This window comes from Sminthopsis crassicaudata, chromosome 3 (assembly GCF_048593235.1).
Source record: "Sminthopsis crassicaudata isolate SCR6 chromosome 3, ASM4859323v1, whole genome shotgun sequence".
Classification (NCBI taxonomy): Eukaryota; Metazoa; Chordata; class Mammalia; order Dasyuromorphia; family Dasyuridae; genus Sminthopsis; species Sminthopsis crassicaudata.
In genome coordinates, this window is record NC_133619.1 from 524385142 (window position 1) to 524411775 (window position 26634).

At 36.2% G+C, this 26634-nt stretch overlaps 1 protein-coding gene and 1 long non-coding RNA gene across 2 annotated transcripts in view; one reads left to right on the forward strand and one right to left on the reverse strand.

Annotated features, from left to right (window-relative positions):
* LOC141563330 (uncharacterized) overlaps positions 1 to 26634 on the reverse strand; it is a 348618-nt gene that overhangs the window by 313330 nt on the left and 8654 nt on the right. The gene's annotated exons all lie outside the window — the stretch shown is intronic.
* Positions 9512 to 25901, forward strand: PLET1 (placenta expressed transcript 1). Its single transcript, XM_074304249.1, has 4 exons — positions 9512 to 9798; positions 16232 to 16433; positions 19843 to 19904; positions 24636 to 25901. Exons 1-4 carry the CDS (start codon positions 9609 to 9611, stop codon positions 24749 to 24751), a joined length of 570 nt encoding a protein of 189 aa, XP_074160350.1. The 5' UTR covers positions 9512 to 9608; the 3' UTR covers positions 24752 to 25901.

Below are 26634 nucleotides of genomic sequence, written 5' to 3' on the forward strand. Positions count from 1 at the left end.
TAAAAATGATAATAACTTGATGATTGATTGAATGTTTTGTTGGGATAGTTAGGTAATACAGTGCATAGCGTATCAACTCTGAACTGAACTGAGGATCTGAATTTAAACCCAGCTTCAGATACTAACTATGTGACCCCAGGCAAGTCACTTACCTGCCTCCCTTCCCCCCAAAGATTGATTATGTAGCTAAAAGGAGAAAAAACTCATTCCATTTTTAATAGTTCTAATTGTTAGGAAAGTTTTCCTTTTATCAAGTCAAAGCTGGTCCCCCTGCAACAACTAAGTATGACTCATACTTGTATCTTCTGATGCCTCTTCAAATACTTGGAGACCCCAATCTTCCCCTTCTGTTTTCTCTTTCCAAAAAAAACAAACATCCTCACTTCTTTCAGCTGAACTTTATGGTCTTCCATCACCTCTTATCTGGATATTCTTGTGGTTAATAATATCCTTAAAATGTGATGACCCCGAATTAAATAGAATACTCTATATGTGGTCTGACCAGGCCAAAGTATGATCAAACTAATATGGTCTGGGTCCAGTACTAGACTGGATGCTACTATGCCTCCAGTCCATTTGCTACTGACTTTTGTAAAAGAAGTAAAAGTATTTCCTTTTGGTTTTCTAACCCATCCTAAATTAGCTTTCTCTTTTATGATCACAACAGTACTCTGAGGCTAAAATAAATAAGAGCATCCATTTTAAACATAGGAAAGTGGAATCAAAGCCTTGCATCATCATTTGTCATCAAGTAGTCCAATTTGGTATTATAACTATATTTTATGTGGGAGTGACTTAATTTAAGTATAGAATTAGAATTCAAACTATTTCAATAGACTAGAACAATGTGTTAAATCTAATAATGTAAAATATGATAGTTACAAATGCAAAGTTCTGCACTCATGCACAAAATAAAGATACATGCATCAAGAAGATGGATACATGACCAGAGAGTAGCCCAAATGAAAAAGATTTTTTGTGGAATTCAATAATAATAATAATAATAATAATAATATCTAACATTTGGACCTACTAAGTGTCAGGCACTGTATTAAAGTACTTTATAATTATTATCTCATTTGATCTTCACAACAACCATGGGAAATAAGTGCTATTATTATCCCTATTTTTTACAGATGAGGAAATTAAGGCAAACAGAGCTGACTCTATCCATTCTCATTTCCTTCTATGTTGTCTCTTATGGGTTAGTTTATGGTTATTGTGTTGGAAAAGTGGATATTATCAGAATTAATGTTTTGTTAAAAAGAATTACATTCAGAAAACTATATTTTCAATAATATCTAGCAAAACTTTAGTGTTGAGTGGTTATGAATGTCCCTAATGTTCAATATATCAATATTCACATTTTTGACTTTTTACACTTTTCTAGAAAAGTTACTCCCACAAAAGTAGAGGATTGACAGTATTAGCTGTTCTTAGATATTCAATAAATATTCACCTTTAGGATAAAATTAACTTTAAGTTCTCCAGGTATACTCAATAAAAGAAGCTGTGAATTCCAACTCATTAAACTTGGGACATTTCTTTCTGGAGGTTTTTTTTTCCTCTCTCCAGAGAACAGAACTAGGGACAATAGTAAAAGTTATAAAAGGGTGCAAGGAAAAACATCCTAAAATTAATACTATTTAAGAGTAGAATGTGCTGATTTTGGAAGGAATGAGATCCCTTTTCCAGGAAGTGAAACTATTGGAGATAGAAGAGTAGATTGCTAATTGAGTATAGATTGGACATGATGATCTCCAAAGTCCCATCCAACTCTGAGTTCAGGATTCTTTGAATCTGCTTAGCTAAGAGTGTGAATCACACACTTCTAGATCATATATTGCTAGAGGAAAAGAAAAAAGTCTTGGATAGAACACTGGGATAAAAGTCAGGAAGACATGAGTTCAAATCTAGCCCCTGTCACTTACTAGCTGTGTGACCCTAGGTAAGCCACTTAACTTCTATTTACCTCAGTTTCCTGTAAAATTGGGATAATAATGATAGCTACCCATCTCCCAGGACTGTTGCTGTAAGAATCAAATAAAATAATATTTAAAAGACACTTCCTACATTGCCTGATACATAGTAGTAACCTAATAAATGTTTATTCGCTTCATGTAGAAATAGATTTAAGGAGCAAAGAGAGGGAGACCTAGTCTACATTTGAGGTGAATAGCACCCTAATACCCGTGTGATTCAGGCTCAATTTCAACTCTGAGCCTGTTTCTTAGTTTTCAGGATGAAGATGTTTTCCAAGGTTCCTTCCAGCTGCAAATTCTAGGAGTCATAACTCATGATCTTGATTATGCTATGTCTAAACCTCCATTATGTTTCTACCCATATAAATTTCTCTATTGAAATTCTCAAAGTCATAGAAGAAGCATATGACCTAAATAAGGACCTTCCCTTTAATCTGAACAGTCATCATTCAAACACACACACACACACACACACACACACACACACACACACACACACACACAAGCCTCTCTACCAGCTTTACTTATTTAGGATATCATAAACAAAGAATGAGAAGCAGATGTTCACAGTAGATGGCTGTCTGGTCTTAGAGTCAGGGTGCCTTGGATTCAAGTCCCAGCTTTGACATATACTGGCTGTGAGACCCTATGCAATCCATTTATCCTCAGTGCCCCTGGCAATCCTCTAAAGTTAAAAATGAAAGACTGATTTCCAATTTGTGCTGACTTTAAGAAATTTATTATTTAGAAACTCTATTTACTCATGAAATCACAGGTCCAGATCAAAAAGCCAAACATTATTTTTTCCATAAAGGAAAATTCATTTGCTCTTCACATTTTCCTTTGTTTATGATCAATAAAAATTCACAAACACATTTTTCTATACATTGCTATATAGAGATATAACTTTGTTTTTCCATAGAGTTTTATATTCATCATCTATTTGAGTCTCCCAAGCAACATTATAAGGGAGAGTATTTTTATCATCCATTTTAGAGATCAAAAAAACTCAGGCTTAATTTCAACTCAGTTTAACAATTTATTCAGGACCTAATATGGCTAAGTGATTCATCTAATCTTTTAATAAACAACAGAACCTAACCCAGGACCTGTCACATAGTAGGTGCTTAGTAAATACTTATTAATGAATAAATTGAACCTAGATCTTATTCCCCCTTTGACAGAATTTTCTTCCTCTCTAATTTCCTTGTTATTCTCCTAGAACTTCATAGCAAAACCACTCACCAGGTTCTCAGAAAAGGTAAATGCAAGTTTTGAACATTTTTTGAACATTCTTTGCACAGGTTCCTGCAAGATAAAGGCAAAAACCTCCTCTGGTTGTTACCACTTCACTCTGGGTCTTTCTTTCTCCTCCTCCAGCCTTCCTGTTATCAGTCCTATTCATTATTGTGGCTTCTCAATCACTCACGCAGGAAAGAAAGGGGAAAGGGTAAAAGCTTCCAGCACTCACTGCATAATAGTGTCTCTAAGCCCTTTTAGTCATAATTAATGACAGAAACCAATAGCACTTGAGAGATTAAATTAACAGTGAGTGCCAATTGCCTATGTAAGCTAAGGACATCACCAGGAATGAATCTAGTTTTCAAGAGCCATATTATAATGAAGAATGTTTTGGAACAAGACTAGACCTATGGCTTCACTAATAAAAGGAATTCCTCTAAGTTCCTCTAAGGTCACAGGGAAGTAGATTTCTGCAGCTTATAGCATGGAAAAGCTGTCTTAGACCTTGAGAGATTAGGATTTGTCCATCAGAAGAAGAGAGAGAACAGGTCTTCCTAAATCCAAGATCAGTTCTCTAGCCACTACTGCACAATTTCTCATGCATATATTCTCAAGGTAAGTTGGTTTGGAGGATACCTTCTTCTTTGGCCAAGAATCTCTGTCACTGCCCTTATGTGTGGCCAAACTGGAATTTTCTGAATAATGAAACAATAACCAAAGTATCACTAGTATTCCTATTATTTCCTGCCCTGTTGACTATCTTGGCCAAGTATATCTTCATTAATAAATTCTCAAGTTGAACTTAAGAAAGCAATATTTTTCCCTAGATAATTGCTGGATTCTCCAAAGAAGACAAAGAATAATGGTTCACACTGATTTGAACACTTTCTTTAAAGTTCATCAAATGCTTTTATCACAATAATCCTTTGAGATATGTGCTAAGTGTTAAGATCCTCATTTTACAGATTAAGAAACTAAGGCTCAAAAAGAAACAACACCTTGTCCAGGGTTACCCAGAGAGAAGGGGTCAGATTGGGCCTCAGGACCTAAGTATCCTGCCTCTAGAGCTGGCACATCCTCTTCCTGAAATCATACTGCTTTTTGTTATGGGGTGTGTGTGTGTGTGTGTGTGTGTGTGTGTGTGTGTGTGCGCGCAGAGAAAATGCACATGCTGTGACCTCCAGCTGCATAAACTTTTTTTCTATAACATAGGGAGTTGAAATTTCCAACCTTAGCTTCTAGTCCTGTTGTGGAACTAAACAGAATAAATCAAATCTTTCTGCCATATTACACTCCTTCCAAATGCTTGAAGCCAATCTTAAATCATTTCTTCAGTCTACACATTCCCAGATTTTTCCTCTAAATTGCAGTCTCTCACCCTTGAAAAGAAGCTAACTATCAGGGGCTTACTAGTCATAACAATGTTGTATTTTTTTTATTAAAAGGAATCTTTGAAGACATCTCATTTAATTTCCCACTTTCCCATAATTTCTCCAACAAAAGGATATCCAGACTTTGCTTAAATAGAGTTTCAGCTTCCCAGAGCAATGCATTCCTGTAAATCACACCATAAAGTAGATGTGCTGAAGTAGTATTGTATTTTCTCACATGGAGAATGGTATGATTAATTGCATTCCTGACCAAAAGAAGAGGCTCTGAAAACTATTCTCAAAAATGTTTTCAGCAGTATTGAAGTAAATATACAGAATCTCTAAGTGACTACTGTGAAGAAGGAAGATACTCATTTTTGTAAATAGTCAGTAGTAAGTTCCATGTGTTTAGGAGCTATTATCTTTCAATCTCCCACAGCATCAAAGACAGTCCTTTTCCCTGTAGAAGGTATATAATAATGATTGAATGAAGGGGGCTATAAATGGTTGGTTGATTGATTTAAAAGAAGCATTGTAAATAAGTAGAAGGAACACTGGAAATTGAATCCAAAGACCTAGACTCTAGTTTTGGCTCTGTCACTGATTGTGTCACTATAACCCTCTAGTCTATTTTCTCTTTTATAAATAAGACTTCTAAGTCTCATCAGCTCTAACATTCTGTAAGATAAAATATATAAATTACTTTACACACTCATACAAATATTAACCATAATGATGACAATGACCATGGTGATCATGATGGGGTAATGATGGTGATAATGATGATGTGGTTCAATGACTTTCCTATGATTCTATTCCGCACTGAATGAGTCAAAGTATAACATTCAAAGAATAGAAAAATGAACCTTTAATGACAGAGCTTGCTACTTGGATGAGCAACTTATCCTCCTGAATGGATCTATTTGTTAGGAAGGTGAATCTAACATTGTATTTTGTACCTTTCACCCATTGTTTCAAAATTTTTAAATCTCATATTGTTTATTATTTAGATGCTTCTCTATGCCTCTACTTCTCTTTGCCATATTATTTCCCCATCTTCTCACTACAGCAGAAAGATCACTGATTCTGGACCTAACATATCTGGGTTCAAACCTTGCCTCTGACACTACCTATATGGCCTTACAAAAATCACTTCATCTCCCTGCACCTCAGTTTCCTCACATGTAAAACAAGAGAATTGAACTAGATTAGCCACTGAAGTTCCCTTCAGATCTAAATCTATGAATCAATGATCTCCTTCTTCCCTCTTTCCAAATTCCATCATGTATGGCTATGGAATATAGAAAAGCTAACTGGTCCACACAGGGATGCAACTCACAACCTTGACATCAACTCAATAGGTCAACCAGCTAAAAGATCCAGGCAGAGGCACTTTTGATATAATACCCACTGCACAAAGTCTAAAGGCATCATTCCATAACTTAGAAAGTATCTATGTGAATAGGGACTCTGTATAAAAATCTTAATGCTAGTGAGGCACTGAGGAGGAACCTTTCTTCTTGCAATTCAACAGAGTAATCTTTGACTCAAAGGGTCTTTGCTGGGCTGAAATGTACCCTGTCCTCTATAGATTCTGCATTAGCTCCCACTCCATATCTTCAAGAAAGAGTAACTATGACATGGCAGGAAGTTATAACTGAGGAAAGAAACGATCATTCCCCAAGATTTGCTTCTAATGGAGTCAAGTACAGATAGCTTCGTTCATATATTTATTTATTTATGTATTTATTTATTTTAAATAAAGCATATTTTATTAAATTAAAAGGTTTATAGAAAGGAACCCAATGTAACCAAGATTAGCATGAAAGCAGAAAGCTAGGAAACAATCTTTACAGCAAATGTGTCTGATAAAGGCCTCAATTACTCAAATATATAGAGAATGGAGTCAGATTTTATAAGAATACAAGCGATTCTCCAATTGATAAATAATCAAATGACATGAACAGGCAATTTTCAGATGAAAAAATAAAACTATCTATAAGCAAATGAAGAAGTGCACTTTTGATTAGAGAAATACAAATTAAAACAAATCTGAGATATCACCTCACACCTATCAGATTGGCTAAAGTGACAAAAAAGGGAAGTGATAAATATTTGTTTCCTTCTTTCATTCCCTAAAGCACTACATAAAGGTGAATTATTGCTAGCAATACTATAGCATTTAATATGATTTACTACACACTATTTCTGAATACATTCCCTTCCAAAAATATTGGCCCTTTTTGTGACTTCAGACTCTCTCCATTCACACTCATGACTTCAAAAACTATCTCTGTGTAGATGATTCCCAAATCTATAATATAGCCCTAAAGTATCTTCCAAACTCTGGACAAGCATCTCCAACTACCTATGATTAGGATTATTTGGATTACTCATCAGGAACTCAGGCTTATTCATAGTCAAGCTAAGTGTCTTTCCACTTGAACCTGCTTCTTATTCTGACTTAATTCAGTCACCATCCAAAGGGATGAACATTCAGTGACTCTCCCACATTTGAAATCTTAATGTTTGACGCTTCCTAGTTTTCACCTTCTATTGACTATTTACTTATCTGACCCTATTGACTCTATCTCTGCTATTTTGCATCTGTGCAGAACCATCATCTTCTCTAGACATTCCTCTTGGTTACCTCTAAACCACCCTCGTTCAAGGCTTGATTATGACATACATAAACTATCATAATATCCTCATAATAGACCATCCTACCTCCTAAACCCTCCCCATCTCTAATGCCTTCATACTTAAAAGAACTAATCTTCCTTATGCATAAATCTGATCATGTAATTTTATCTGCTCACTACCATTCAACAATTTCCAAGTTCAAAATGTTTATCCTAGCATTCAAAACTCTTCAATCTATTCCACTATCTTTGACAGTTCATCAACATTCTTCCCTTCTCAATTCCAATAGACTTGGGATGGGAGTACCAATTGCATATAGATAGGAAAACATGGAGACCAAATGTGGATTGAAAAAATATTTTTGCTTATTTTTTTTCTTCCTTGTGGTTTTTTCCCCCTTTTGGTCTAATTTTTCTTGCACAACATGACAAATATGGACATATGTTTAAAAGGGTTGCATATATTCAAACTATATCAGATTGCTTGCTGTCTTGGGAATGAGGAATGTAAAGGAGCAAGAGAGAAATTTTTAGAACACAGTTTAACAAAAATGAATGTTGAAAACTATCTTTATATGTATTTAGAAAAATCTTCCCTTCTGTATACTCTATGAACTCCAGAACACTTAACTGTATGTTGTTCTTTATATATACCTCCACATTGTCCCTCCTCTATGCCTTTGCTGTTACTTATGCCTAAAAATCTTCACTCTATCACCGTCCCATGCCTTAGCTGTTGAAACATACTTTAAAGGCCAGTCCAGACAATAACTTCCCCAACAAGTACTTCTTATCACTCCATTATAATTAATAAATAATGGTTTTATCTCTCTCTCTTTCTCTCTCTCTTTCTTTCTCTCTCTTTCTTTCTCTCTCTCCCCCCCCCCTCTCTCTCTCTCTCACACACACACACACACACACACACACACACACACACACCTACCTCACAAAGCATTTTGCTTATACCTTTCCTATTCATCTGTTATTTTATTTTGCATTATAGTTACTTGGGTATGTACAAAATACATCCTCTTCCTAGATGGCAAAAGAAAATGTAAAAAAAAATATATAACTAGGTCTTAAATTTTCATATGCCATTTCCAGTGCCTAGCATGGTGTTTATACATGATGGATATGAAAGGAAAGGATATGTTTCTCTATGTCTCTGTCTCTTTGTCTCTCTCACTTGCTCTTCTCCCTCTCTCATTCCCTTTCTCTGTCTCTCTCTCTCTTTTGTCTCTCTGTTTCTGTCTCTGTATGTCTGTGTGTGTGTGTGTGTGTGTGTGTGTGTGTGTGTGTGTGTGTGTGTGTGTATGTGTCTTTCTCCTCTCTCTTCCCACCATAAAGAAAGTAAAGGCCGATATGAAAGGACTCTGGATCTTTTCAACTCTAAACTTTATAATAGCAAGGTTCTGGGATGACCAACTGTAAATGACTTTGTTATTCTCAGCAGTACAATGATCCACAACTATTCTAAAAGACTTGGGATGAAAAATTCTATCCATACCCAGAGAAGAGACAGATTGTATATGAATACTGATTGAAGCATTCTCTCTCTCTCTCTCTCTCTCTCTCTCTCTCTCTCTCTCTCTCTCTCTCTCTCTCTCTCTCTCTCTCTCTCTCTCTCTCTCTCAACTTTATCATTTAGGGTGGGAAATCTATGCTTTCTTCCACAACATGACTTCTTTTGCATAACTTTACAGGCTATGGTGTGGATAACAAAGAGAAAAATCCGGAACTAAAAAAAATTTTTGAAAATGTAAAAAATTGTCTTAAATGTCATTGGGGAAATATTAAATAAATAAATAAGATTAAAAAATAAAAATTTAAAAAATCTAAATTTTACTTTGCCTTTTGGAAAGAGGGGAAAGAATAGCTGAAACAGGAAAGGAGGAGAATTGAAGGAATGTATGCAAAGACCTTCATGCTTCTCCCTAAAGAAGTTATCTGTTTAGAGGGAGATCGACAGTGATGTGGGCAACTGCAACCAAAGAGGATTGGAAATAGTTTGAAGAAGCTGCTATGGAGAAATGTCTAAGGAGCCAGGTAGAGCTGAAAGGTAGACACTTGCTCTGATTTCATTTCAAATAATACTTACTGTAACAGAGCTTAGAAGTGAAATACTAAAGAAATTAAACTCTGTAGTTTCTTCTCCATCTGAGCTGGCATTCATTAAAAAAAAAAAAAAAAAAAAATTAAAAGACACCAGTACTCACAAGGAAATTACTTCTCCTTTTGGAAAGGGGTGGGAACTTAAAAATTGCAATTACCTGACGTCATCTTGGAGTGTATAAGCAGGAGAGTGCTGCAGAAGGGATAGTTCTCTCTGCTTGCAGGTAGGTGCAAGTGTTTCTCTCCCACAAGTAGAGACAATGGCAGCCTTCAGCTCTGTCCTGAAGCAGCTGCTGCTGTTGCAGCTGCTGGGCCTCCAGGTGATTCTTTTTTCAGGGTTGGTTGTAAGTTCCCCTGATGACTGCGCCTTCCCTGAAACGACGAACACAACCAGCAACTTCTCCATCAAGGCAGATTCCAACATTTACAAAACCAATAAAACTTACACGGGTGAGTAAGATTAATTGGCTCTTCAGCCATGGCCTCTGTCATAGCTACAGACAGACAGAAAGAAACAGAGAGACAGAGACAGAGACAGAGAGAATCAGAGGAGTTTCAAAGAGAGTAAGAGAGAGACAGAGAGACAGAGAGAGTCAGAGGGAATCAGAGAGAGACAGAGTCAGAGAGAGACAGAGACAAAGATAGAGAGACAGAGACAAAGATAATCAGAGAGACAGAGAGAAAGAAAGAAAGACAGAGAGATAAAGACAGATACAGAGAGACATGGAGAGAAAGATTTTGTAGTTTTATGGGGACAAAATATGCAGAACTCTACATCTCACTCCTGTCATAGGGGCTACCAGTGTAGTAACTGAAATTATGTTTAATAGACAGGAGAAAAGGGCAGGGAGAATCTCCCTTGCTCTAAAAGGCAGCCATAGTGTAATGGGGAACGCCCTAGATAGGATATCAGAAGTGAATTCTAATCTTGTCTCTGGCATAATAGCAATGGGATCTGGCACAGATCACTCAATTTCTCTGAAATTAAGCTTTCTCATCTCTAAAATAAAGAAGGTTATCTCTGAGGTCTCATCTCTAAAATGCAATATTAATTATAATAACTTTTTTCCATTGTCTTCTGTACTTTCCCCCAGGCAGATCACAACCACAAGAGTCATTAAACCTCAATAAAATGAGTAACAGAAATTTCCTTGCTATTTTCAATATAGATGAAGCTTTAGGGGTCCAAGTATTATCCAAGTAATTTCTTGAACTAGCAGAAACTACAAATAGGTATGGTCATGGCCTGCTCTCTTGGGGGTCCTTCAGCTTCTAAGCTCTGCAGATGGTATCTCTCTAGGTGGTGGTTGTTCAGTCATTCAGTCATGTCTATGTGACCCCTGCATTTTGTCCATGGAGTTTCCTTGGCAAATATACTGGAATAGTGTGCCATTTCCTTTTCCAGCATGTCCCCATTTTACAAATGAGGAACTGAGAAAAATAGCCAAGCCTAGTGTTCTAATCACTGTACCCCCTTCTAGGTAATATCTGTGTTCTAGGTAAAGCAACAATATCTTGCATCAATATGGTACTTAACAGTTTACCAAATTCTTTCTCATGGCAACACTGTTGGGAAGCAGCATCAGCATTCCTTAGCCAAGGCAAGGAAGCTGTGCCTCAAACACAAGTTTTCTGAGAACAGTCCTCTTTCCAATAAGTCAAAATGAGGGAAATCAAGGTTTCTGCACTAGTGATCCACAAGGTGCAGTATATAGAACATTATTTTGAGTAAAAGGACTTGGATTCAAATCCTAGCTATACACTAGTTTAATAGTGTACCAAATAAACAAAATAGTACCAAATGTTTAATAGTGACATTGGGCAAATCATTTCATTTTGCTGAACTAAAGTTTCCTCCTGTGTGAAATGAGGGGACTATACTAGATAACTTCTGAGATCCCGTCTATCTCGAAAACTATAATCCTAAAAGCAATTCAGACTTCAAGAATCACCTTTTTAGCAGGTGAAAATACAAGCAGTATTAGCATGTGCCCTTATGTGCATTTTCTTTGAAGTTTCAGAGAAATTGCCCCACCAGAACTTCCATTTTAGACCATGCTGAGTACATTTTACAGGCTCTCCCCCTCTCCCCACTCCCACACCCTTATTAGCCTGTTTGGGATCTAGGAAACTAATATTGCTTCTACAAAGAATGAAGAAGTTGACTTTCAAATAGGAAAGAAGCTGGAATGAGAGAAACTAGCATCAATATTACAAGTATTCGGTAGAAGAGAGTTTCCATGGTAGGAACTAAGAAAGATTATAATGTGGAATGAAAAGAAAGAAGAAATGAAAGTGGGGAAAATAAAGAGTTGAAAGAGAAGAATAAGAGAAAATGTCAAGATTCCTTGTGTGAGAATGTAAGAGCAATTACAGAGAATTTTGGAGGAGTTATAGATAGCTACATACTCTTGTCTGAATAAAGAGAGACAGAAAAGGAGAGGGAGACAGAGGGAAAGAGAGTTTTAAGTTTTAATAGCTTAAAGCTGCTCTAAGATTTTTGGAACATTCTATAGATAATTAACATTTGAAAAGAGTTTTAAGGTTTGCAAAGTATTTTACAAAGATTTATTTCTTCTTCACAACATTCTATTATTATCCCCATTTTACAGATGAGGAAACCAAAACAGAGGTTAAGTGATTTGCCCAGTATCATACCACTAATCAGTGTTTGGAGTTCAGACTTCCCAATTCAAGGTCCCGGTATTCTAGCTATTTACTATGTTCCCTCAAGAGGAAAGGGAAAATAGAGTAAGACATTATTTTAAATCATAGCATTATATGCAGCTGTATTTTTATAGTAACAACAACTCACATTTGTATCCTCCTATAGTTATATCATCTTACAGTTTACATGATGCTTTATTCATGACAAACCTCTGAGGTAGCCAGTACAAGTATTATTGTTTCCATTTTAAACATGAGGGGCCTAAGTCTCAGAGAAGGGGTATGACCAACTCAGGGGTCACAAACTCTTAAATGCTAGGTCTGGGACTTTGAACTCCAGTCTCTCCTGGCTCCAAGACTACACAAAGACTACTGTTGCCCCTCTGTAAACAGAGAACACATACATAAACAGGACATACATATTCATCTCACTCAACGAGAAATTGGCCCAGCACTATCTAGGGGTTCTGGGATTATACAGGAGTCTACATTGTTCCTTCTGTATTTGAATCTTTGTTGCAATCAATGAATGGCTGAGCCAGAGAGACCTCTGATCCCAGTGCTGGAATATGATGGACACTCCTGGATAGTGCTGGCCAATTTCTCTTTGAGTGAGATGAATGTTTATTGACTAGACTAAGAGATGAGCAGGGAGCAAGAAATTTGGAACAGATTAGAACTGGAAAGGAAAGGGATAAAAGAAAGAGGTAATAATGTTTGGGGACTGGGATAAAATCTTTTGTTTTCAAGTTTTCTTTTGGTTCGGTTTGTACATAGTCATGATACCTGGGGTTTAACAGTTACAAGATGGATCCATCTAGACTTGGCTCTTTTCAATAACGAGGTGATTCCAGTCAATCCCAATAGACTTGTGATAGAGAGAGCCATCTATATCCAGAGAAAGGACTATGGAGACTGAGTATGGATCACAACATAGTATTTTCGTCTTTTTGTTGTTGTTGCTTGTTTGCTTGGTTTTTTGTTCTTGTGGTTTTTTTCCCTTTTTAATCTGATTTGTTATGCACAGCACGAAGAATATGGAAACATGTTTAGAAGAATTGCACATTTTGCCTATACTGGATGCTTGCTGAGTGAGGGGAGAAGGGGAGGAATGGAACACAAGATGCAAGGGTGCATGTATTTGGAAAAATTAAACATTATTTTAAAAAATGATTCATTACAAGAAGGAATCACCCCACCAATAGTATGCTCTTTAGAACAAGTTGATATTGGTAGAATTAAATTTATCTGGATGTTGGCTTCAGTTTCTCGATTGTACAGGCAGGGAGAACTTGACTTGGCTAGATTCCCTATGGAATCTCAAGCTTCTATACTCTGCTGGGTACACAGGGAATGTTTTTTCCCTTTATCAGCTAATCTTAGCACTCAGCACTGAAAACCTCAGAAGTAAAAGGCATGGTCCCTACCTTTAAGGAGGTTGTAAAATGAAAATGATTGAAAGAAGGGTGAATGTTACAAGACTGTGTATAATTCAAAACCAAAACACATTGCACAAAGCATTGAAGTATAATAGAATGCTAGACTCAGGAAGAACTGGGTTCAAATCCTATTTCAGACACCAGCTGGATGTCTTTAGGCAAATCTATGAGCCTCTGTTTCCTCAACTGTAAAAGGGTTGTTCTAAGAATCAAATGGGATAATATATGTAAACCTTGAAGCACCATGTGAATGTGAGTTATTATTGTTGTTGCATAGACTATAAAATACTGTAAGAATTCAGAGAAAGAATAGATGAGAAAGAGCTGAAAATGTCAAGGAAGGCTTCCTGGAAGAGGAAGAATGGATCAGATTTGGATGAGCAAGGAAGAGTCAACATGAGCAAAGATAATGATGATGGGAATGAGTGAGAAAGGAGTGTCAAGAGACACAGGTATGAGGAGAGTGTTATGACTAAAGGCATTCAAATAGAAGAATTGGCCCGAATGACTAATTAGGCAAGGGGGATGAATCACAGGAGTCAGAGATGAGTCCAACACTCATCCCATTGCCAGAGCAGCTGAGACATCCAGATACAGGACAGATAAGGGGATTTTCCTCAATGAGTCAGCTCAATATAAGAATACTCTTCCTATTTCAAAAGATCTGAGTATTTTCTCTGACATAAAATGCAATTTTCCCAATAATTTTATAAGATTGTTTTTATTTAGACACTTTAGTTGTGTAGGATTCTCCATGACTCCATTTGAGGCTTTCTTGGCAAAGATATTAGAATGGTTTTCCACTTCCTTCTTTAGCTCATTTGACAGATGAGAAAACTGAGGAAAACAAGGTGAAGTGACTTACACAATGTCATACAGTTTACAAGTGTCTGAAGACATATTTAAACTAAGGTTCTCCTAACTCAAGGGCAACACTCTATCCATTGCACTACTTACACAGCTTAATAATGTTGATTATGATCATTACCATCATCATCATCATCATCATAATCCTATAATGGTGAGGAAACGCTCCACCTTACTAAAACTGAGTCTCACCAAGCCTATAATGGAAGACTTTCCAGCCTGGTAGCAACAACTCCAGTTTGGAAAGTTCTCACAATCTTTGGAAATCTAGGATCAGCAGTGTGCTATGAGGAAGCATCAGAACCAGACTTGACTAGAGAAGCTACCACTTTATTTCTAAGAAAATACTAGAATTTAAATATAAATGGTTTCCTCTCTTTTATGTGGGGGAAATGTGAGGGATTTATCAGAAGATTGAGAAGGTCCCAGAGAAGTAAAAGCTTGAGGTTGGGAGTTCATACTGAAGTCCCAAGTGCTCTTTTTGTGTAGTTTACCTATGGGACAAACACTTATTAAGCACCAGCTATGTACAGAGCACCCAGCTAACTAGTTCTTCTCAAAGGAATAGATTGCAGCTTATGATCCAAGACTCATAGACTTAGATCCACAAGAGAATTAGAAGATCAAGTCTAGCTCCATTTTTAATAGATGAGGAAAGTAAAGTGATCCCTTCATTTTACAGATTAATAGAACTGAGGTTAGAGAAGCTGTACTTTGCTCAAGGTAGCATAGGCAGCAAGAGGCAACATAACATTTTATAGGATCAAGTGCAGGCTTTTAAGCCAGAAGTCCTCAGTTCAAATACAGCTTCTGACATTTATTAGCAGTGTGACAAGGAACAAGTCAATTATCCTTACCAGCTTCTGGTTCTTCAACCATAAGAAGATGAGTATACCCAGTTGTTGGGATTCTTGAGATCTCGAGGATATAAACTGTTTTGTTCACTTTAAAACTCCCTACAAAGGTCCTAAGTTTGGGGAGGTATAGGGGAATTGAAGCATCTTATAATCACTAATGGGGAAACTAGGTAGCACAGTTAGATAAAGTTCCCAGGAAGTTGAGAAGACTCATCTTCCTGCATTCAAATCCAGCTTCAGATACTTGCTACCTGTGTAAGTCACTTCATCCTTTTTGCCTCTGTTTCCTCATCTGTAAAATGAGTTGAAGAAAGAAATGGCAAACCACTATAATATCTTTGCCAACAAAACCTCAAATGGAGTCATGACCAATTAAAAACCACTGAAATGCTAAGCAACAAAAATAATCACTAATAAAAGCTAACATTTATAAAATTTACAGAACAATTTAAATAAATTATCCCAATTGAGATGATCCTCACAGCAATCCTATAAAGCAGGTGTCTGAATGTAGTTAAATGCCCTGAACAAGGTCATATAGCTAGTTAGTGCCTGAGAATTCAAGCCATTTTTCTAACCCTAAGTCTGGCACTCTGTCAATTTACTAAACAACTCAACAATACTTTGCCTATATTGGAGAGAGGATTAGGAGGAAAGGAAAGAGGAGTCAGAAAGATGGGTTGCAGAATTTTCTTTATATCCTCCACCCCAAATCAAATCTATAAATAATTCCCAAGCACCTTCCTTATATACATCCAGACCTGTAGAACGAGACAAGATCCCATCCTGGCTTGTGAACTGGGTGATTTTGTACCTGTGGGGGAAGTGGAAGTAGCACAAGGTGAATCTGAGGGGCACCAGGTATGGTAAGATGACCAGCTCTGACCTTCCCACACACACACACACATCTGGCAGCTAATCACAAAGCCTGGGATTGTCATAGCTGGTCTTTCCAGATGCAAGACATAGTTGTATTCATTCAGGTCTTCCTAATTCTTGTGACTTTCCTTTAAAGATAAAAAGCTTACATATTTGTTAATCATTTCTTCCTAGTGACTTTTTCTCAAAATGAGAACCTATATTCTGTGATCCTGCAAGCTGTGGACAAGAACAACAAGTCAATTGGTCATTGGGAAAATCCTGATCACCTGTGCAATGACTCTGTCTTCTACCAAGTGAAGAATTTCAATAGAACCAGCTTCCAGGCAAACTGGACATCCCCTCATAGCTCAAACATCAGTGAAGTTGAAATACGGTAAGATAAAGACTTTCAGTTTATGTTTTTGGTAGGGATTTTTCTTTGGTTTCTATGAGGGGAGTAGAGTAGGGAAAGTTTTCAAAAAATTGAAGTAGAGAGGAAAGAGTGTAGTTTTCTTTGATAAGAGCCAATGGCAATTCAGAATAGACCTGGAATGGAAATTCATCTTTTTGCACCCCAGGAATCAACTGTGATACAATGATGTTTAGAGACATCATGTGGATTCAATCCTTCTGTGTAGTATCAGATATTTTCATATATATTTATATGTTTTTCACATATATATTTTCATAAATATACACATATATGTATATGTATAGATGTGTGTATATATACATATATTTGTAAATATTATATATATATATAATAGATTATATACAATAGATTAAAAGCAGAAGGGGTCCTATCTAGTCTACCCTCTTCATTTTACAGATGGGGAAAACAGATCAGAAATAACAAAAATCACATAATTAATAAGAAGTAGGATTTGAACCAAGGTTTTTTGACTTCAAAGCCAGTGTTCTTTTCTTTGTACCATACTGTCTAATTTTTCAGTATAACATCTTATGAGAAAATCAGTAGGTGCAATAATGAAAGAAGAAAATATTAATTTCTTAACTGTTTGGGAACTAGATAATTAATGTCATTGTGATAAAGGAAGGATTCTCTCAAGCAAAAATGCTTGAGCCAAGCCCTGCCTGAAAGCTAACAGGGGTCTCCCATGGCACCTTAACTCTGTCTCCTTCCTCACTGTCTCCTGGCAGCTATTGAGTTTCTTACTTAGAATCACTCCTTGGCAGGGAAGTTTTCCCACACATGTTTGAGTCTATCTTTTTCCCCATGAAAGTAAGTATTTGACTATGGGCGCCAGATAAACATTTGCTGGTAGCAATGGGACAATGAAGACAGCCAAACACTCCTGCTAGTTGATTGAATTAGATCGTTTGAAGGGAGGGCTGGATATTTTCATGGGGTAATGAATTGTCAACAGAATGATTCAGGGGAACAGAATCTCTAGTGAAACTGACCTGCCAGTCAAAGGATGGTTGCCACAGTGGTTCAATAGCCAGACAATATTGGGTAAAATAACATATCCCCTTTCATATCAGATCATTAAAGCTTCCACACCCCCAGATAGAAATGGAAGAAAGCTCAGGCTGTAACTAGTTGGAAGCAAAGTAGTCAGTTCCCACTGGCCCCTCTCTTCCAAATAAGCAGCTCAAATTCTCAGACATCCCTGATAACTCATATATCCTTCCACAAATACTGTCTTTTCCCTGCTGCTGTAGAATGTGGATGTTTAGAAAAATCTTTCTTCAGTTGGGTTAGGTTTAGAGCTGGCAAGATTTTTAGAGATTGTAGTTGTTCAGTTGTTTTTCAATTATGTCTAACTCTTCATAGCTTCATTTATGGTTTTTTTTTTAAGCAGAGATACCAGAAATATTTGCTATTTCCTTCTCCAGCTCATTTTACAGATGAGGAAACTGAGGCAAATAGGGTTAAATAATTTGCCCAGAGTTATATAGCTAGTTAGTGTCTGAGGCCAGATTTCAGTGCAAGAAGATGAATTTTCCTGACTCGAGGTCCAACACTCTATCTCCTATATGACCTAACTGCTCTAGCTGCCATTTTAGATATTATAGAAGCTCAAAGCTAGTAGGAACCTCAGAGGCCATCTAGTCTACTTCATACCTGAACAAGAATTCCCTCTATAACATATCTTTCCTTTTTCAGCCTCTAAGTAATCGATTTTTGTTTTAAAACTTCTAGCCAGAGAACCTACTCCCCACTCCACTCTTCTCATTCTGTTTATAAAATACTCTATTTTAGAGTGTTTTCCCCTTATAACAAACCTAAACTTATTTCTTTGCAATTTCTTTCCATTCCTTGACTCTTCTGCCTCCTGAGACTAAACAGGTCTAATCCTTCCACACATCAGCCTTTTAAATATTTAAAAACTGCCCTGCTCTTTTCTTGTCCTCCCAGCCACAACCCACAAGTCTTTTCTCTCTGTCAAGTATTCTTAGTTTTTTGGTCAACTTGAGGCTATTCCCTATCAGGGCTGTCCTCCTTACATTTTCCACCTTATCAATCTCCTTCCCAAAATGTGCTACCTAGAACTGAACAAAACACTCCTACTGTTATCTGACCAAGATGTAGTTCTCCAGAAAAATCATGTCATAGCTCTAAATCCTATGCTGCTACTTCCATTAGCTTTTTTCAGGCGGTTATATAATATTGTTGGGGCAGCTATATGGCAGTGGATAGAATGCTGGGTCTAGAGTCCAGAAGATTCATCTTCCCAAGTTCAAATCTGGCCTCAGATACTTACTAGCTGTGTGACCCAGGGTATGTCACTTAATCCTGTTTGCCTCAATTTACTAATCTGTAAAATGAGCTGGAGAAGAAAATACTCCAATATCTCTACCAAGAAAACCTCAAATGGGATCATGAACAGTGGCACATAACTGACTATCAATAATCATACTGTTGAATCATTAAGTTTCATTAAGTATAATCCACTTAGATTTCTACTTTTTTTTTCAAATTAACTGTTCTCTTGCTATACCACCCCCATTAAATTTAACATCTTTATTTCACAAATAGTTATAAATAAGGATTATTGAATTTTTCCTATGAACAGAGATTAATAAAAGACAAATATTTTTGTATTGAAATATGGATTCAAACATTTTGTGGGGCTTGTTTGATTTTTCAAAGTAATTGAAGATGAATGGTACATGGGCTAGTAGGAGGTAAGGGGGAGGCCACATGGAATAGAGCAAGCATAGAGAACTAATAAGTGGTTGTTGAGCATCTAGTATATTTTAGCACTTTCCTAGGCATTATGGATCAAAAAAGAATTGTACACAGTACAAAAATTTTATGGTCTAGTTGGAGAAAAAAGACATAACTGGGAAGCAATGTGTAATATATCACCAATTATCATTGATGTTTGAAAGCTGGTGAATCTCAGAATTTCATATTGACATAATAAATAAAGGGCTTTGCCTTCTTCACTGTGTCTCACAAACTAAATAAACAAACAAACAAACAAACAAACAAACAAATAAATAAATATGATAGAAAGCTACAAGGAACTAATCGTGCTCTACTATAGAAAGAAGGCAAAAATAGTTAAACAAGGGAGATGTCAAAGTGAATTTGGGCCAGCAGGGAAGGCTTCCCTGAAGAGGCCATTCTGAGGATTGTTTCAAATTACAATGCCAATGGAAGGCAGTTCCCAATTCATGTTTTCTAAATCTGATCAAAGCAATAGCTATTTAGTATACCCAGCTCTTCTACCTGATATGCATATAGCTTAGTTGAACTCTTTCTCCATAAAAGAGGAAAATATGAAATAGATTTAGCTTCTCCCCATCTTCTGTTGTTTACCTTTCCACAGAGCCTTTACCTTCTATTTCAACAATGGAGTCATCTTCTCTTCACTCAAACTGGACAGAAAAGGTGAGTTATTTTGGAGTGTCTTGGTGTGATGGATTGGGAAAAGACCTCAAAGCCAGAAAAACTCAGGCTCCAGTCCCACTTCTGACATATATTGGTTGAAATGGTCACTTAATCTGTCCAAAATTCTAGGTAAATCTCTTAGAATATAAATTGTAAAAAAGGTGATACTGGTTATCACTGGCTACCTCATCTGGGAATTCTCTATGCCTATGAAATCACAGTCTTTCTTTGCTTTCAGAGATTAGTTTAGGGTTTGGAGGGCTTGGCATGGGCAGATGGAGGGAGATTTTTTTTTAATGCAAGAGCTAGAAGGAACCTTCAAAACCATCTAGTCCAACACCCTGATTTACAAAAAAAAGAAAACTAAGGCTCACAAAAAGACAAGCAAACTACCCACCACGTTTATGCAGAGTAGCAAATGACAGAGCCAGAATAGAACCCAGGACTCCCAACTCCCAGCCTTTTCCATATTGCCTCACTTCATCTGTTCCATCTCTAACAGGGAGGGCTAATTGGAATCCCTACGGGGCCCCAGGAAGAAGTATCAATTATTCCTACTTTACAACCCTGACCCCCTTCTAGCTTGGGAAATGAGTTTTTCCTTCTAAGTCACATCCAAACAGCTGGATTCTAAAGCAGCTTTCTTGGTCTCTTATGTCTTAGGAAGTTGGCTCTTCTTTCAGAAAATTTCTTATAAAGGTGTCGCAAATACAAGATGTGGGTCATTTTTTCAATTAAATATTTAACTAAGAAGTTCACTTAAAAACAGGAAACTGATTAGGTCTGATCCAATAACATGATCTCCTCATTGGTAACCAGCAGCACAAGATTGAAAGTTAACAATGAAAAGCAAAGCGAATAGTCGGTAGTCCTGCCAACCGCTTGTCATAAAAACATGTTAAAGGGAAAATCTATTTTCAACAACAAATTTAGAAGTGGTTAGAGATCATGCAACCCAGAATACTCCCTGAGGGCTTTAACCACATGCAATTACATTTCACAAGCTCCTTCTCTTAGTGTTTTTTTCTGGCTGGCAAGGTTTGGCACTTGCTGTTTTCCTTCCTCTTAAGTGTAGCTTATTTTTCTGTAAATTCCATGGGTATAAAGGGCTAAGAAAGAAAATAGTTTTGTTCCTAGTCACTACCTCTTGAGTTGCAAGTCAACAAAATCCTTCAATGTAAAGAAGATTGGAAACTTTGGTTCTATGCTCAAACCCACCTGCTCCAGGAGATACCCAGAAAACATTTGTGATGAGGAAATGCTGAATAAGGTATTCTAGCATGACAAGAGTGGAAGTGACAAAATATCAGAATGTGACAGCATTGCGTGTACATCCAGAGGGGGGAAAAAATCTAAGGCATAGGGACTAGCTTAGGATTCCGCTGGCATTCAAATTTCCCAAATGAAGGAACACCCCCCACACACACACACAATGCAGGTCAGACTGAAATTTTGGAGAGTTTTTTTCTAGAGTCCACCTTCTTAAACTATGGTCTGAGACCCCATGTAAGGTTTCATAACTTAATGTAGAGGTTGCAAAATTATGACTTATTGTCAGTAAGCGTTTGGTTTGCACATATACTTTACATATCTATAAAACTGGGGTCATATAAAATTTCTCTGGCAAAAAGGGGTCACAAGTAGAAAAAGTTTAAGAAGTCCTGACCTAGAGCAATGATGTCAAACTCATTTTTAATAATATTTTGTTTTTCCCAATTATGTGTCAAGATGTTTAGTATTCATTTTTACAATATTTGGGGTTCTAGTTTTTCCTTTTCTCCTCTCCCTTCTTCTAAAAATGGTAGGCAGTTTTATATAGTTTATATATGTGCTATCATATAAAACATATTTCCATACTAGTCACAGTTGTGAAAGAAGAAACAGATCAAAAAGGAAAAAAATATAAGAAAGAATAATGTAAATGAAAAAATATGCTCTGATCTGCATTTAGAGTCCATCAGTTCTCTATCTGATTAAGGATAGCATTTTCCTTTGTGAGTCATTTGCCCTTGTCTTGGACGATTATGTTGCTGAGAAGTATATCACGCTCTTCAAAAGAAGGCATGTTCCTAAGTAAACCACTGGAAGACCACGTTCTCCTTATTCCATAAACCCTAATTCTTTTGTTGCTGTTCAGTCATGAAAGACTCATCATGTTTTCTTGGCAAAGATACAGGAGTAGTTTGCCATTTTCTTCTCCAGCTCATTCTACAGATAAGGAAACTGAGACAAACTGTCCAGGGTCTGTCACACACTTAGTAAGTATCTGAGCCATGAATCTTCCTGACTAAAGGTCTAACACTCTGTGCACTATGGTGCATCTAACTGTTCTCCAACTCTCAAAATACACAAATATTGTGGAGTGGTCATTATCTTGTTCCTCTTAAATAAAGGTTCTGAATATAACAAGAAGACCCGAGTCAAGCTGTCCCATAGATGTAGGCCATATTAAACCAATTTACTCCCAAGTTGCATTCATAGAGAATCAAATTATAATTCAGTTCACTGTATTTTGGAATGCTTAATACTTGTGCATGGATCCTTGCTCCTAAGAAATCTACAAGTGTGGCATTCTTAATATTATTAGATTCTTGCCTTCTTGAGAGTGAACAACCTTTAGTCCTAGGCCCACATTCATTGCTCTTGAGCTTTTTGAAACAAGTTGGAAGGAAGGAAAATACCATTACAAATAATATTGATGTTGTGATTAAAAATAATGTTGTTCTCTGAGGTACCAATCTTACACCTTTCAAATTGGCTAAGATGACAGGAAAAGATAATGATAAATTTTGGAAGGGATGTGGGAAAATTGGGACACCAATACATTGTTAGTGGAATTGTAGAGTGATTCAATCATTCTGGAGAGCAACTTGGAACTATGCTCAAAGGGCTATACCCTTTGACCTAGCAGTATCTCTACTGGATATGTATCCCAAAGAGATCATAAAAAAAGGAAAAAGGACCCACATCTGCAAAAATGTTTATAGCAGCCCTTTCTGTAGTGTCAAGGAACTGGAAATTGAGTGGATGCTCACCAGTTGGGGAATGACTGAATAAGTTATGGCATATTAATGTAATGGAATATCATTGTTCTATATGAAATGATAAGTGGACTGATTTCAGAAAAGCCTAAAGAGACTTACATGAACGTTTGCTAAGCAAAGTGAATAGAACCAAAAGAACATTGTACACAGCAACAACAAAATTATATGATAATCAACTCTGATGGACTTGTTTTTTTTCAACGCTAAGGTGATTCAAGACAATTCTAATAGACTTGTGATGGAAAGAGCCATCTATATCCAAAAAAAGTACTATGGATATTGAATGTGACTTAAAGCATAGTATCTTCATTTTTTGTTGTTTACTTGTTTATTTTTCTTTCTTGTTTTTTTATCCTTTTGATCTGATTTTTCTTGCAGAGCATGAAATATAGAAATATGTTTAGAAGAATTGCATATGTTTAACTTGTATTGGATTGCTTACTGTCTAGGGGAGGGAAAGGAGAGGAAGAAAAATTGGAACACAAGGTTTTGCAAAAATGAATATTGAAAACTATCTTTGCATATATTTGGAAAAATAAAAAGCTATTAAAAGGAATTAAAATTGCCAAAACAAAAAAGAAAAATAATTAATGCATTTAAATACAATTGAATAATATTAATATTGTCATTCTTGTACATAGTGCATTTAATTAAAATTCTAGTATTAAAAATAATATTGTAACCTTTGAAAGATTTATAATATTAAAATAATAATAGCTAGCATTTAAAGTTCGCTTTTAATTATTACCTCATTTTTTTACACTTTTAACTATTACTTCATTTTATCCTCACAGTTCTGGAAGGTAGGTTCTACTACATCCCTATTTTATAGATAAAGAAACAAAGGCAGAGATAGAGAGAGGTTAAATAACTTGCCCAGGGTCACATAGCTAGTCACTATCTAAAGCTTAATTTGAACTCATCTTCCTAACTTCAGATCCAGGGGACAGAGATCTATGGTGCCATCAAGATCTCCAATATTAAAATAAAGACACATGATATATGTAGTAGAAATAGCCTTGGACTTGGAATCATAGATAGCTGTGTGATGATGAATAAATCATCTATCTTTTTTTTGTCCTCAGTTTCTTTATCTGCAGAATAGAGAGTTAATATACTACCTACCTCACAGACTTTTTGTAAGAGCACTCTATGTATCATAAAGCAACATGGAAATGTCATCTATTATTATTCACGTTAATAATAAAAACCAAGTAGAATTAATATCAGAATTAACATTTTGAAGCCAGAGTTCACTACAATAAGTTCTCCCCTCTGAAATCCTGGCAACCCTGCTTGATTATTATCATTGTTAGCATTAAAATAGTTAACTATTATCAGTTTACATTATTGTAGTGTTACATTGTAGTATCATTATATATAGTTTAAATATAAAGCTCAAAATATTTATAGTTACATATACATTATTTATATTATAATTATATATATATGTACATATATATAATGTTATACATACTATATTGTATAATATAGTAAATAAAACATATATAAAATAATTTATAGCTATAATATTACATTAGTATATATTACTATAGTGCTTTATTTTACACAGAATGTTTTCACAACAAGCCAGTGTGATAGGACTCAAGTCAAATTATTTCCTTTTCAATAGTTCTTCTATGCACTAGCCTAGCAGTAATCCTAATGTTTGGTCTTTCTTTTCCAGCATCAACCCCATGGCTAATCACTCCCAAAAGTTCTGCCCAGAAAGTCTATAGCAATTTATTCATTGACATCATTCAGTCCCTGTTCGTCTATTTAAGCAGCAAAATGATCTCCTAAAGAACCATGTACTCTGGCACCATTTACCTTCTTTTCCTCTTGAGCCAAGATGTGAAGACCATGTGAATGAATGTTCCACATTGCCACAATGTATGACTGTTACAATGTAAGTCTGACTGTAGCAGAGACAGAAAATTCACTCCACACACAGTGCTAGGGGTCTGACAATACACTAGCTGGTAAAATTAAGCTATGTGAGATAGCCAAATAGATCTCTGGAACTGGAAATTAGGCTTTTTCTTCTTCTATCCAGGCAAGCCAGGTAAAAAAGGCATGGATGATAGCAGTAGCCATTTGGCCAGAGTGTAAATTAAGGTTGTTCCTGAATTATCACTTTGATGGCCAGCCTCACTCGCATCCAAGTCTTACTTGGTGCCAAATGATTCCCCTGTACCTTTGAAAGTCATTGAAGGAATGGCCAGGAGGGACAACTTTCTGGTCCAAATTTATCCAGATTATTTAAAATGTTTTCATTTGATAGCATTTTTAATTTATTGAGGAAGAAAGGAAATGAACTGAAATCAGTCCTTCTGCTACTGGAAAACTCTCATTTTCTTCAAACTGGCAGGTTTGTGAAAGGCAACATAGGAAAAGACAATGTTTGGAGAGATAAAGAGGAGAGGCAGAGAGTGATAATTTTAAAAACTAATTTCTTTTTGTTTCCAATTAATTTTTTTCAATATGATACCCAGTGAATTATAAGGATAAACTAGATAAATTGATAGAATGAAAAATCCTAATATGATCCCTATTCATTTTCACTTAAAACAGAGAGTATGACACCAATTTCTTATTTATAAATCAGGTCTTTAGGAAAGTGAAATTGTGTATTTTTGTTTTGATGTTTGTTTTGAGGTTGTTTTTTAAGTTCAAGGCCAGATATAATGGTTGATAATCATTTTCAATAATTGATCATCAATAATCATTTTCCTACACACCAGACTACTATCCATTTCCCCTTCCAAATAATTTTTAAGGTAAATTGGTATAATTTGTATACATAAAGAAGATATAAGAATCCTAGAATCAAATTTATCACAAGCCAAAAACTCCTGTGCTATATATTAAATAAAGATTTTTGTTTTTGTTTAACATATGCTACAAATGGTTGGATTTCTTTCATAATCTAATAAACCAGCATTCTTTTCCAGTTGCCTCAAAGTCTTTTTTGGGGGGAGAGAAAGTTACAATTCTAACTATAAAACATACATTAAAAAGATCTTTTCTGTCTCCTAAGGACTATGTGATTTTCCCAATTTTCCTGTTTTTTCTCATTTTTCTATGCATCTCTTTCCTCTGCTGCACACCCTAATGCTGCTCAGCATCTCTCCGTGTTAAAGTTTTCCTTGTGCAAATAGATGATATCCTTATTCATATAAGCTTGGACTAACTGGATACCATGGAAACTGAGGGACTCTAGCAATGACTCTTAATAATCTAGGAAGCTTTGCCTTCAAAACAAAGAAATAAACTAGTAATTCTGCTGATTCTTTGTCCAGAAGTGGTATTCACCATTTGTCAAATAACTGACAGCTGCGTATCTTTCCAGAGATTGCCATGGCCCACTCCACAAATATGTTTTTCCTTTGGTAGAAGCCTGAAATTCCATTATGGCAGCTCTGTCCTTTCACATAAAGTTCTAATCCTTCTCAAATAGCCAATACTTGGAAAAATTGTGAAATACGTGATGCTCATGGTCTTATGTCCTAAACCTTTTTTTCCATGTGTAATGTCAACACCTACCCCTTTCTCCTCTCTCTCTCCCTTCCTTTTTCCCTCTCTCTCTCTTTCTGTCTCTGTCTCTCTGTTTCTCTGTGTATGTCTCTCTCTCCCTGTCTTTCTGTCCCAGTTCCCCTGTGTGTGGATCTCTCTATCTCTATCTC

What these genes read in the sequence shown, in the direction of transcription:
- PLET1 (XM_074304249.1), top strand. Translation starts at nt 9,609, where the DNA reads ATGGCAGCCTTCAGCTCTGTCCTGAAGCAGCTGCTGCTGTTGCAGCTG. An exon ending in ATCAGTGAAGTTGAAATACG is followed by an intron (nt 16,434 to 19,842) that starts GTAAGATAAAGA and finishes ACCTTTCCACAG; the next exon opens with AGCCTTTACCTTCTATTTCA. An exon ending in ACTCAAACTGGACAGAAAAG is followed by an intron (nt 19,905 to 24,635) that starts GTGAGTTATTTT and finishes TTTCTTTTCCAG; the next exon opens with CATCAACCCCATGGCTAATC.